The sequence below is a fragment of the Prionailurus viverrinus genome, chromosome D4, assembly GCF_022837055.1.
Source record: "Prionailurus viverrinus isolate Anna chromosome D4, UM_Priviv_1.0, whole genome shotgun sequence".
Classification (NCBI taxonomy): Eukaryota; Metazoa; Chordata; class Mammalia; order Carnivora; family Felidae; genus Prionailurus; species Prionailurus viverrinus.
Genome location: NC_062573.1, coordinates 17,776,774 through 17,790,719, shown reverse-complemented (window position 1 = coordinate 17,790,719; position 13,946 = coordinate 17,776,774). Strand labels below are relative to the sequence as shown.

General features: G+C 45.3%; 1 protein-coding gene across 2 annotated transcripts in view; it reads right to left on the bottom strand.

The window, feature by feature from the left end:
- Positions 1–13,946, bottom strand: part of EPB41L4B (erythrocyte membrane protein band 4.1 like 4B) — a 129,874-nt gene that overhangs the window by 67,567 nt on the left and 48,361 nt on the right. For both annotated transcript variants that reach the window (XM_047830575.1, XM_047830574.1), the window contains exons 3-11: positions 11,762–11,804; positions 10,839–10,917; positions 8,849–8,893; positions 6,969–7,021; positions 2,205–2,325; positions 1,039–1,126; positions 785–873; positions 424–493; positions 157–326 (exon numbers count right to left, since the gene is read on the bottom strand). In XM_047830575.1, coding sequence (XP_047686531.1) covers positions 157–326; positions 424–493; positions 785–873; positions 1,039–1,126; positions 2,205–2,325; positions 6,969–7,021; positions 8,849–8,893; positions 10,839–10,917; positions 11,762–11,804 — 758 coding nt within the window. The remainder of the gene's footprint in view (positions 1–156; positions 327–423; positions 494–784; positions 874–1,038; positions 1,127–2,204; positions 2,326–6,968; positions 7,022–8,848; positions 8,894–10,838; positions 10,918–11,761; positions 11,805–13,946) is intronic.

Genomic DNA, 13,946 nt, shown 5'->3' with positions numbered 1-13,946 from the left:
CAGCTCCGGGGGCTCAACCAAAGGTCAGATCTTACGAAAGAAGCAGGAACAGGACGCCCGACTCAAGCCTCCGGACACACAGATCCATTCACAAAAAGCCCTCACTGCTGCCCTCCTTCGAAACACGGCATCCACGTTGTAAAAACCAGTGCCCACCTGAATCTGAAGCGAGACCCCAGCCGGATGAAGTCTGATCTGTTCGATTTGCTATTTCCCGGCGTCCGCAGGCGGAAGAAGGCGTGATGCTCGACCGCACATTTCCAGAGGTGCTTACAGGTCCTGGCGCTGTCCAGCCGGAAGACAAACGTGTGCTCTTGCTCCCGTCCCTTTGAGGTGAAGCACAAGGTTCGCATCTCAGTGGGGGCCAGGAACATCAGTGAAGGATTATTTGCAGCAAGGAGGACAGCCAGGAGCGAGGCTTACCTGATCATCATCCTCCACTACCACCAATGTCAATTTGCTCTTTTTAAAATCCATCTTGGTAATTTTTGGCCTGGTCAGAGAGAAAACATTTTAAAAGTACAATCCGCAGGAAAACTATCTACACAAACAGCAGTTTTCCTTTCTACTTTTTAAGCTTAGATTTGCTACAGAAATCATTCATTCATTCAAGCGTGATTATCCAGAAGTCAGTGCTACTGCCAAACACCCGCAAGTACGGGAGCATGGTGTGTTTTTAAAGCAAATCTCGGGGTTGCAAATATCCCTCAATAATCATCCATCACATAGAATTCCACCACAAAATAGGAAAAGACATTTTTAATATTAGACAAAACTAAATTACCAAAAGAATAAGCCTATTTTGTTAGCTCCTTCAAAGATTAATATGCCTGTCGGGGTCAGTCCAAGAGAATATTCACAGCCATCTCTTCCCTACAAATAAACGAAGTGACAATCGGTAGAGGGTTCTAACAGGTCGTCACAGAGCAGAATGCAAAACAGTTTCCTCACCACGTTACTTTGTTTGCACAGTTTACGCATGGCTCAGTCACAGCGAAACCCAAGAAACCCCGTTACTTAAACGCACACGGTTCTTACCCTGACAACGTGCATGTCTACCCCATACATTTCCAGCCACTTCGCTTTATTCAGATAGGACAGTTCCGCCTGGGCAGGGCTCTTTCCCCTTAGAAAAACCAATGGAAATACATGTAAACTGCAGCTCGTACACCCACAGAATTCTGAAGGGCACAGCCACATTCAGGGATCCTCTGTAGCAATTAAAAGAATGAGGGACACCAATTTATGTGAACAGGAAAAGACCTCCATGGACAGACTGTTCATTGAATAGAAAGAGGACAGCAGTGCTTACAACGTGGACACTTACAGAAACCATTTTTGTGCATGGACGCGGGTATGTGCTGTATATGCAAAGCAGGAAAGCTGGAAAGACGCACCACTGACTGCCAACAACGATGGCCCGCAGCGAGGACAGTGGGTGTGTGTGCGCAGGGTGTGGGCCCTGTGACTCTACACCCACATATTCCTCTACTGTTTGGATGTGGCACAAGACTGGGCTAACATCACTTTCCAGTTTCAAAAAAGTCATTATGTCCCTCAGAAGGGCCAAGGGACAAGAGGAAACCACGCTAAGTTTCTGCGTCCAAGACGGACTTGGATGGGGCAGAGTTTGGGAAGGTGGGCTGGGAGGGAGGAAAGGCAGCACTGGTAATCGAGGCAGAAACCTGTCAGCCTAGCGTGACCCCGGGGAGGAGGAGGGAAGAGCCAGCATATAACGGACAAGGCTCGATTTAGCTCTGGTGACCACATGTCCGGAAACAGAACTTCTACAACACATGGTCTCAAATACGAGTGTCCCTGTAAGGGACAACAGGGCATATTTCTAAAGGGTCCACTCTAGAAGATTCAGGCACAGGGAATGTACCAAGGCGGAGCCTCCTCACTCTCTCCAGGAGGCCAGGAGAGCAGCGGTGTCCTTGACAGTAATGAGCAAATCAGGACCAGGCTCTGCCATTCAGAGGGAAACGGGACTAGGCTTTGGTCCTTACTGTACATCTTGGGAAAGACAGACGTCGTGTGGGCCTTTGGAAAACCAGGACTGAGGCCCAGGCGAGAAGTGAAGAGTTGGAGCTACAGTTTTACGGTCTTCGACAGAGCGATTCTACTGGCACATCTGAGTCCGAGAGACGCTGACACATCACAAAATAAATATATCAGAACGTTAGACGGTAGCATCAAGGTACCTGCACTCTTTCCATCTCTGGAAGATATCAAATTCCATCGCTTCTGTCTGATTTGGAATGAACCGAAACTCAGACACAAGCTCTGGCGTGTGTTCTGGAAGCTCACACTCCCCCAGCTCCGCTGCGAGTTTCATAAAAGGGAGGAAAACAGGAGACATTGAATGCTTTCAGTTATTGCTGCAACCAGGTCCAAAGGCAGTTGGCACGATTACAGAGCACAGGTACCCCCACATGCAGAACTCCCTGCTTTCAGGAGGGCTCAACTCCCAGCTGGTGCCCCCACATGTACATTCAGAACCCCCAAGAATCATCCCAATGCCCTCCCTATCGGGCAAAACACCATTATCTTAGTTATTACCGTCTTTCTCTCCACTATTCCCCCATACCCAAGGAGGCCCAGATTATATTTCCCCCACGAAGTGGTCGAGCCCAGATCTGCAATAAAAGGCAATTGCAGGGAAGGAGGACCTGCCCAGAAACATCTAACAGGGCTCTTGCTACGGGTGGGTCGGAGCAGCACTCCGAGTCTGCAGTGCTAGAGAGGACCAATCAAGAATTCAGTGCATGTAGAATCTAGGGGAAAATATGCCAGGAGGGAGAGGGAAGGAGGGAGGGGGGAGGGAGGGAGGGAAGGAAGGAGGGGGTGGGGGGGGGGGACAAGGCTGCAGGAGCAGCTGCGGCAACTCAGCCAGAACAGGGAGGAAGACGAAGACGGCTGTGCAGAGAGGAGCAGCCACGTGAGCAGTCTCCGCAAAAAGGCCCCAAGTGTCCCACACGCTAGTTGCTCTCTGGCCGAGGACCCCACAGAATGAAGGGCCCAGGACATAGGGGGCCCCGTGCCTCCAAGGCACAGATGAGAAAATCCACTCTCCCCACCCAGGACCCCCACCCCTGCAGCTCCAGGGAACAGAACCCAGAACGGAAAGGAACCCTCCAGAGGTTTCTCTAATACCCTGCCACACAAAGCCTGGTCCAGCATCAGCACCATCTGGGAGCCTGCTCGTAACGCAGACTTTGAGGCTCCACTGCAGACCTCCTGAAGCAAAACCTGCCTTCTCACCAGATGCCCAGCTGACTGGCACACAGGCTGCTTTGAAAAGCACGGATCTACAACACTGGTTTTCCAACTTACGTTGGAAATGTAAGGCTCGCTAAAACACACACTGTGGCACCCCACCCTCCAAGATTCTGATCCCACAGGTCTGGAATAAGGCCTGAGAATCTGCATTTCTAACAAGCTCCCAGATGCTGCTGCTATAGCTGACCCAGGAACACACTTTGAGAAACACTGCTTAACACAAGAAATCCTACAACTGATTGGCCAGCGTGTGTTGCTAATAGCAACTCACTAAGTACCCAGCAGCCTTTTCTAATCCCAGAGCCCAGCTTCCAGGAGGGACTCCAAGTAGCTTGCAGAAGCGGATGAAACTTTTCTGTCCATACAGACAAAGCAACTACCCAACTCAGCGGGGTGGTGGGAGGGCTGTAAGAGGCGATGCCTGACACAGAGTGGGGACCTGCTGAGTGCTTCCTCACCTGACCCAAGCCCTCCATTTGCAACTCTCAAGTGGACGGCCCCCCGAAGACCACCAGGGTGGCCTGGGTCAGGGCGTGCAGCTACTCAGTACCTTGGGCAAAGTCACAGATGAAGATTCTGCTCTAGAAATATTCACCCAGAGAAGGTAAAACGGCTGGGTGGGCTCCCAAGGCCGCCACTGACCAATAACCAAGAGCTCACCCTGAAACCAGAGACCTGGCGAGGCTAGAGGGGCAGTCTGGGGAGAGATCTCCTTCACATGAACCACCCTTCTGCTGCACCCGTGGGCCAAAGTGAGGCAACAAATCCCTGGGATGAGCAGTGTGTCTGGCAAGACCACTGACATCATCAAGCACAGGAAGGAGAAGCCAGACAGTGATAAGGTTTCCCCGAGACCGGGAAAGGGGGCCAGTATCCTCCTCACTGTTCCTGGATTACAACAGGCCCAAGCGATGCCTGTACATAGATTCTGAGATAGCACGCCTGCCTTCCAAGAGGCAGAACGACACTTCTCTGCCTGAGTTCTGGCCGTGGAGGGTGTCAGACGGTGGCCCTCAGACACAGGAGGGCCGGAATCCCCACTCTGCTGTACACTCTCTGTGCGACCTGGCCAAGCCACTTAACCACTCTCCTCCGTCTCTGATGCCCCATCGGCAAAATGAGAGCTGCTGCAAGGACGAAAGAAGATCGTGTCCCGTTCTCCTCACTCTCATTCTTTTTGCCTGGATTCACCTTCAAATCTATCATAAAACTAGTCCCCAAAAGGGCACCGCCTTCACTCGGGGCCGCAACTCTGGAGGGGCACCATTAATTTAAGGACGATCACAGCAAGAACATGTCTTCAAGGCTCAAGCAAGGGAGGAAACACACCCTCCATTTTACTGAAACCTGAGATGCTCCAGTGATCTCGATGTTCTGACGCAAGCTGGCTCCACTGTGATTCAACTAGAAAGTAGGCTGTGGCACTTTCCGATGGGATGTGGGGAGAAGGGGCCATGGAGGGACAATGTAACAAGAACTTCCCCACTTGTTCCCCACTTCAGACTTTTCATTTGTACTTGAGATGATGACTGCATCTTAAATTACATGATGTTGTAGTTCCAACTCAAAGGGGTAATTTCCCCAAGAAAGGCTCACAGATAGCTGATCTCATTCACATCTGCCTTGGCCCTGGAGCAAGGCAAATGGTTCTACCAGAGCTGGACTTTGTGAGTGTGGTGATGCCTTCATCACACGGCGGGAAGTGGGGCAGGGGATGGGAGTGGGGAAGGATGGTGATATATGTGCCTTATGCTCTAGTTGTTCAGGACCAGTGATCGATGGCCCCAGGTCTGACAGGGATGTGACTTCATCCCATTTAACCACAACCTGATGTCTACTGCTGGGCCACCAAGCCAAAGGGTATAACCTCCTGGAGCCTCAGAAACTCTAGAGCGGATGCTGCTTGGCCAGTGAGATCTGTACCTGGCCAAAATGGAGAACAGACTTCCATGTTCCCCAAGCTGTTACAGATCCCTATAGCACTTACCACAAGGACTGTTGAATCAGGAAAATGTACATGTGAAGCACTTAGCATTGTATTTGGCACAGATATTTAGAGATGACAAGACTGTCACCTCTACCACCTATGGTTTCAGACCTCATGGGCAGGCTCCCCCTTCAACCAAAGTCTTTGAAGGGCCTCTCCAACTCTAATGGATTCATTCTATACTTACTGAGCACCTACTATATGCAAGCCCCCATTAAGAATAAGAATTAAAAAGTGACTAAGGAACAGAAGTGTCTTGCTGTCATTAAAAACCATCTTCATGACAAAATACAAGAACTAAAAATACGAAGTAGAAAATCATATTAAAAATTGTACATGACTGATCAGAATTACATTTTAAAAACTGCATCCAACTCATAGAAACCCTGATTGCGGATGGCAGGATGATGGGTTCCTTCCTTCCTTCTACTTGTCTTGACTATTGTGCTGCTCTCCTGATACTCTATAATAAATCTGTGCTGATTTCAGAATTTGAAGACTTAGATCAACTTTTAAAAATTGGGAAATACAAAAGTTGGAAGCCAAATCTTATGGTGTTCAAAATTAATTAGTAATTATGAATGAATACATCATAATTCATTATCCCAGAGAAACTGATGAACACACTGGTAAAATGAATCCACAACATATGCCTATGTGATGTACTGATAACATTCCTTATGTGCAGCTACACGTTAGTGTCTTCTTAATTAATGCTGAAGACTTCAGCAAGTGTTTCTTGTGCATTTTAAACTCAAATCCACCAGTGCATAATATGGAACAGTCAACACTGACAATCATGTAGGCAAACCTCCTACCATCTAACTCCTACCTATAAGCAGATGACTCCTTGTCAATGCTTGTGGCCTGACCTCTCTGACAGAGCCAGATCTGCACGCTCAAGAAGCTACCAGAGGTCCCACTGGCACCTCTCAGCCAAGAGGTTCTACGTAGATGATCTCCTCCACTGCAGTCAATTCTTCTAACCATTTGTGGCTCCTGTCACTCACTCTTGGGAGCTATCTATGACTCTTGCCTGAGTCCTTCTCAACACCGATGTGTAATGACCAGGTCCTTCTCTTGCACCACTAATGTTGTTCTTTCGGGGTGTGTGTATGTGTGTGTGTGTGTGTGTGTGTGTGTACCCCCTGCCCTAGAGAGTTTCCTTTTATTACTGCAACACCTTCTTACTGCACCCCCAGCCCCGGTCCTGGTCCAGTCCTACCTCCCCATCACACCCAGTGGGGCCTTTCTAAATGCACACCTGACCAGGTCTGCCTCCCTCTTGAGAGCCTTCAAAGTCCTACTGCTGACAGCATGGTCATGCTCTTTAAATAGGGTTCAAGGTTGTCCACTTATCCAGGTTCTTGAACTTCCACCCTCCAACACCATTTGACTACCAGTACCCCTCTGCACTTCTCTACCTTTTGTCTTGATTCCTTCATTTGTTTTCATCCACTCCTCCCCCGAAGGGCCTTAGTCTTCCAAGCCTCCTGCAAGTCTTCCTGAGGGAACTGCACTGTACCCTGGATGTGGTTTTGCCACATCCTCATGGGACCCGAAGCTACTTGGGGATGGAGGCCATACTGTATTTATTTATACCCCCAAAGTAGGGTACTGTGACTGGTACACAGGATAATCAATTGCTAAAACAAGAGCATAACATTAAAATGCTAATTACCACTAAAGAATAATGTACCTTGTAGACAGAGAGCAGCTAATTCCACAGCCGTTTCATATGGGCATTTCAGTCTTGAAAAAAAGAGAGGAAATGAATTCCATATATGAACTTTTAATACTCATAAGCATACAAAATATCATTAGAGTCATTTTTCAAAAGGTAGTGCTATTTAGATAATGATTTTTCTCGGTGGTTTCTATTTCTGCTGTCCACATTAAAGAATGCAAACAAGCTGATTTCCACTCCCTATTTCCCAAAGTCAATTCTCACCATAGAGCAAAACGATACAATCTAAGTATAGTTTCTATCAACTCTGTGGGCAATTTTACTGAATTTGGCAAGAATGGGGAAGTTTGGGAAATAGAATGAAAAGCCTTCCCTCTGCCTTAGGATTTTGAAACTTACTTGATAGAGTACATGCGCCTTTTCAAGCTGTCTGAACTCTTTCTTGAAACCAGGTCATAATGTTAAAAATAAACAGACAGACACAATATCTAATACTGCCAGGACAGCTGGATACACTCAAGCGTTCTAATAAGTATAACTGAGGCGTAGCCACAGAGGCGTATTACCACACCTCCCATCACTGATCTCATTCATACTTGATATTACAAATTCAGTTAGAAAAATAATAATGACATACATTGGTACAGCACTTCATAGTTTTTAAAGCCTTTTCAAATATACTATCAAATTTGGTCAATGCATGGACTTTATGAACCGCTAAGGTAAGTGCTCCCCCATCCCCCATTTTAGAGACGAGGAACTCAGTAACCAAGTGTCTTGTTCAAGGTCACCCAGCTGGGAGCAGGCAGTGCTGGGACCAGAACGCCATTATGCCTGGAAGTACCGTCAATCTGGCCGAAGTGCGTGTAAACTGCAAAGTACTGTATAAATGTAAGATGTCGCCATTAATATTTTTCCAAACTGAAGACAATTACTGGAATTAAGAGGCCTTTAGTACAAGGAGCACAGTATGCAGAGAGAAAGAGAGAAAGATAAAAATACACACACACTCATAATACACACACTGAGATTTGTATTGCATGGCTGAATAAGGCAAATGTATACACTGTACAATCTACTTGTGCTGTCATATAGATTCCACTATGGTTTTGAAAGCCTACATGCGATTCAGAGTTTGCAAATTCAGAAATCACTTTTCAAATTTCTTTCAGGTTGTATTCAAAATCAAAATGTGTTCTCATCAACGTCAGGTATCGCTTTTTAGACTCGGCAGAGTCTTCATTTTTCACGTAATAGAAAATAGTCGATACGTATGCTGAGAAATGACACAACTGTGAAGGCTATGACCACTGAAATTTTGTTATCTTTAAAATAAATACTGCACGCGAGACCAACCACGTCAATGCCAATGCTTCTTGGGCTCAACAATCACTGTCGCCAGAGGCCTGGTATTGAAAAACCATTTTTAAGAAGGGGAAAAGGAAATGAGATGAGATGTCTAAACCTCCTATCAGAATCAAAACGTAACCTCTTTACGTTGCTTAAATGCAGATGGTGATGAATGAGACTTCTGACTCTCCAAATACTTGTAAGTGTATACATACTAATAACGTATCTTGCTTGCAAATACGACAAAAGCCATTATGAATGGGGCAGTGATGTGATCAGGGAGAGAAGTATTCCCAAATGCACATCACTTAAGATATTAAATGCTCTTGGAAATGCTTCAAGCCATATAGTAATCATTTAAAATAAGATGATGATGACAGCGATACAAGGATTAGACTCACTTTACAATGCCTGGTGTACTTTTTTTGAATTTTGAAAAGGGAACAAGGGTAAAAGAGTTAAAACAACAACAACAACAACAGTGATTTAGAAATACACTATGATCTATCCCAGGTTAAGAGTTAGAACAAAAACATACTTACCTTCCTGAAAGAATGTCATGCCTGAGTTGTAAAACAAACAGGTACCTGACAAACATACAGAAAAGTCAACAGAGGCATACTTTTTTCCAACCGCTTCCAATCCCCAACTTCCCATCACAAATCCCGCCCCGTGCACAGCCCAGAATTCTGCATTGTAACAAGGAGTCCGAATCAAATGAGGACATTGGTGGAAGCATCTCCTCCTGAGTCTCCAGGAAGACATCCCAGAACCTAGCTAGGCAGGTGAGTGCATGTACAGGGTTCGCAAGATACTTGGGGGATGGAACATGAAACACACTCTACAGTCCAATGATGGCCTCGGCAGCACCCTTGGAGCTTGAGAAGAGAGCTCAAACGCAGGCATGCAACGTGTCCAATCAGACAGACAGGGAGGAGCCACTGGACTTGGCCCTCAGCCAGTCCCACCAGCAGATTCCGGGAAGAGTGCAGCTGCTGGTATCAGAAAGTTTACAGCTGACCGTAGTTAGCAACTGCTTGAGGCTTTTTTCTGATGCAGGTTAACTGCAGACTCTGTCTTAAAAAAAAAAAAAACCAAGCGTACGTGCACTCATGCGTGCACACACACACACACGCATGCAAAACAAAAATCCTGGAACTGGGCTGCAGCGGGTTATGGGGTAATGAGAAATGGGGAGAGGAGGCAGCAAATAACACAAGTGGAGTTCACCTAAGTAAAAAAAAAAAAAATTAAGTGTTTTTGCTTAACTGTTTTTTTTTTCTTTCTTACCAGGAGGACGTGGGCAACAGAGCCACTTATAGTGCTTTGTAAAAGCCAAAGCTACCCACGCTCTGCTCCATACCTATGGAATCAGTCTTACATGCAAGAGTGGTCCCCAGGAATGTGATTTGCTCAAAAGCTTCCTAGGTGTTTCTGATTCACACAACTCTGGTTAAGAATCAATAGCTTGGATGATGGCTAGAAGGAGCACGTTTCATAAAGGACTCTGAAGAGGAACTCTATAATAATCTACTTGAACTTTGAAAACAATGCAGATAGTCACTCTCTGATGGAATGGATACAGGAGAATGTGAGTGACCCAGAGATCAAAGGATCGGGGAGCTGAAGGTTCTAGTATATTCTAGACTGTTCCTGCTTCTGACAGCTGCTTAACCACCACTGAACTGAGTACTCGCATCAAGGAGAGAACACACGGTGCTGAATACCGTGCAGAATACAGCCAGAACTTGCAATTCCTATAGGAAAACCTAACCGTGGAAGCCCAGTAGGCCTGTCCAGGGCAGGGAATGGTGATAAGCAGTCTTTAAAGTGTTAGTCAGGTGGTCATCTCCAGGTGAGTGGCCACCACCAGGGGCTGACATGTCGTCACTACTGCCGGTCACACAAATGACAAGGGGGTTCTGGGGACATTCAAAGCAGCCGAAGGCTGGGTAGAGGATCTTGCTGACAGAGGAGAGGCTGGAGAGAAATGTCATACTTAAAATGTTTTTAAAGCCTCTTTTGCTTCAACACTGTTTCTGAAGTTGGAGGGGCAGACACTCGTGGGCACACCTTAAAAGAAATTCAGTGGGGCTGAAAGATGACATGAAGGGATTCCAACAACTTTGATATTGTAGCAATCAAGGGAACAGTGCGCAGCCCCTTAAAAAAAATAAGATGGCGTTTTGGGACTGAGAAATGCTCTTCTAATACCTGCCTTCCCTTTTTGTACCTGAGGCAAAAATAAAGTGCCTTGGAACGAGTAACCAGTTTATCCCACAGCCCCACAAAACAGAAATGTGATCGGAAAATAAATCTTTTAATTTTGATTCACTGGGAAAAAGGTCAAACTAAGCCAAGGGTAGATTTTCAACAGAATACAGGGATAAGCACAGGGAAATACGAATAGCTCTTGCTCAGCATATAAAGTCAGCAGAGAGAAGAGCAGGCAGACCCCAAATTTAGAGGACCCATAAGCTATAAGGTAAGTACTACAGTGGAGAGGGGGTCGTGTTCTGCATCTGGTCCTACCTTGTAAACTCTTCACGAAGGTTGTTCGGTTCCGAAGAATAATATTTAACTCGAAAGTGCAAAGCATAAGCAGGTCCAACTGAACATAGGGAGATGGAACATTGAAGATGTTTTTCCCCAGTTTTGAAGATCACAGAATGGACAAAAGGAAACACATGTTACATCTAGTAATACATTCACTGCTACCGGGAGGGCACAAAGGGACATACACAGCTAGAGAGTTCTTTTCAATCCTTTCATTTGGAAGACTAAAATGTACTTTTGCATTGACAAAGACGGCTTAGCTAGTAACTTATTCTGGAATAAAACCCTAACCATGTAGATGAATTACTAAGAGCTGACATTTTACTTTCACCCAATTGCCAAGATATTCCAAACAGATACTAACTTTTTACAAAATACTAAGTGGGCTAAAGGAAAGTGACATATAAACAGCAAGGGTTCCGTAATCCAAAAATACAGTAAGAACACTTTAAAGTATTACACTTTTTAAAAATTACCCATGTATAAATAACCCTGAAGAAATGCGGTTACTGCACCCATAAAACCAGAGAGCTGGACCAGACTGTCAAAAACTCCTGCTTTCCCATTCTCTGAGTCTACTTTTACAACTCATTAGAAAATGAATATAATAGGCGTAAAGTCATGCTTGTGAAGAGCATATTAATCAGTTCTCATTGGCAGGGGTGCCTGATTTCAAATGAGAGCATAGTCTGTTTTTTAATATCTACCGAAAACTCTTATCCAAATTTTAAACTCTAACATTTGGCCAGCCTTAAGATGAAAAATCATTCACTTAAAACTGAATCTATTTTAAAACGCTCCCAAGTTCTGATGAAAACATAATACCTCAAAACACTGGCAAAGGAGTTTTACTCTCTGATAAAAGAAATAAGTGAGTAGGCTAAGTTCTGCTTACTTACTTTTCATCTGCTTTTTTATGGGTTTGGAATGGTCCAGCCAGTGCTGAAAGAAAGAAAAAGTTTCTTTAGGAATAGTTCATCAGCAAGACCATATAGAGCCCACATTTATCCTCCTCTATAAACCTTAGTAATTCTCCCCATAAAACCAGGCATTGGACCAGATCAGGGTTCTGAGGTTGGGGATCTGCAAACTGCTTGGGATGGTATTTAAAAAAAAAAAAAATCTGTGCTTATGCACATTCAGTACATTTTTTCTTGGGAAAGTTAGCTTTTCAAAGAGGTGTCTCTTTTTCAAAGAGCTGTAACTAACTGATCTTTGAAGGCTCTTCTAGTCTGAAGAGCTGAATTTCTCAAATCACGCTCAAACTTCGGCAACTATCCCAAGTCACCATCAGTATAGTAAAGACCACAAGCCACACTGCCAGGAATCTCTGATCACGCATGGGTCTTGTAGCTTTGTCATTTTCAATGCTAAAATTGTAAAGCCAAAATTCAACCCCCAAGGAAGATGGGAAGGCAGGCAGGGATTTGCCAGAGATAACTGTGCTCTGGTCAATGAGGACATTCCAACTTCCTCTCATTTTCATCAGAAAAACACTTGGGTCCTATCTACCACCCCCAGGAAATCGCAAAACCATTTCTCTCATACGCAAGTTTCTCTATAATGTCTCTGTTGTTGATACTACAGTTCTGACGAGCCTCAGCAGCTTGACTTCCATGGAAAACAGCATTTAGGACCATTATGCTTCTGGCCTCTGCCCTTGGAGGGCAGAGATGGTGCACTTCAATCACTTCCGTTTCCCATGCCAGGCTCCAAGCATGGAACCCAGCAGTCCCATATTAGATTCTTAAGAAATAAATACATGCTTGATGTAATTTTTTTTAAGTATGTGCCACGCCTAGCTCAGAGCCCAACACAGGGCTTGGACTCATGTCCTGGAGATCAAGATTTGAGCTGAGAACAAGGGTCAGACTCATAACCAACTAACTACCCAGGGGCCCCTCGATATATATATTTTTTTATTCTTTTAATGTTTTTTTAATTTTTGAGAGAGAGAGAGGAAGAGAGAGAGAGAGAGAGAGAAAGAGAGAGAGAGAGAGAGAGAGAGAGAGAGAGAGAATGTGAGTGGGGGAGGGGCAGATAGGGAGACATAGAATCTGAAGCAGTCTCCAGGCTCTGAGCTGTCAGCACAGAACCCAACACGGGGCTTGAACCAACAAATTGTGAGATCATGACCTGAACCGAGGTCGGACGCATAACAGACTAAGCCACCTAGGCATCCCTAATGTTTGTTTATTTTTGAGGGTGGGGGGAGGGGCAAAGAGAGAGAGGAGCTCAGAGGATCCAAAGCAGGCTCTGTGCTGACAGCAGCGAGCCCAATGCGGGGCTTGAACCCATGAACCCATGAACTTGATCTCCATGAACTAGGAGATCATGACCTGGGCCGAAGTCGGATGCTTAACCGCCTGAGCCACCTAGGTGTTCCTCAACATAATTTTTTTAAAAGAAGGCAAAGAGGAATTTTTCCCACCACTTCACGTCAACCCAATACACACTGAAACCTCACCATTATGGTAACATTTGGAATGACACAGCCAGAGTGGGTTTCTCATTAGCTGCTCAGAATCAGGGGTCCTTCTGCTGACTGCCAATATACTTTCAGAAGCAACTTCAACTCTGCACATTCTAATAATGAGAAAGGGTGGGGCTAAATTAGTACAGTGCACTCTACCCCTCACCAAAGAGCCCATTATGTCTGTGTAGGAGGAGGGGAATAAGGAAACACAAAAGCAAATAACAGGTAAATTATAACACAATAAGCTGTGAGCAGTGCAGTGGGAGAATGAGGGCTTTTGTCATTTCCACCCTCCGGCTAAGCAACCACCTAAGAAAGGAAGATCAGCACAGCAGGATGCAGATCTCAAAGGCACTGTACAAGGTGCTTTATCTCACTGTTTACAGCTTTGAATTGGAAATGACCTAAATGTCCATCAACAAAGAAGGATTAAAAAAATGGCTCATCCGCATGATGAAATACTATTCAGCCTTTAAAACTGATGGAGGCCTATTTACTGATGTGGCAAGAGACCCACAGCTCAACATTTGAAGAAAAAGAAGCCAAACAAACCAGGATCCTGTTTATATAAAATTATTATTTTCTATTATGGTATGTCCAGAAGGATT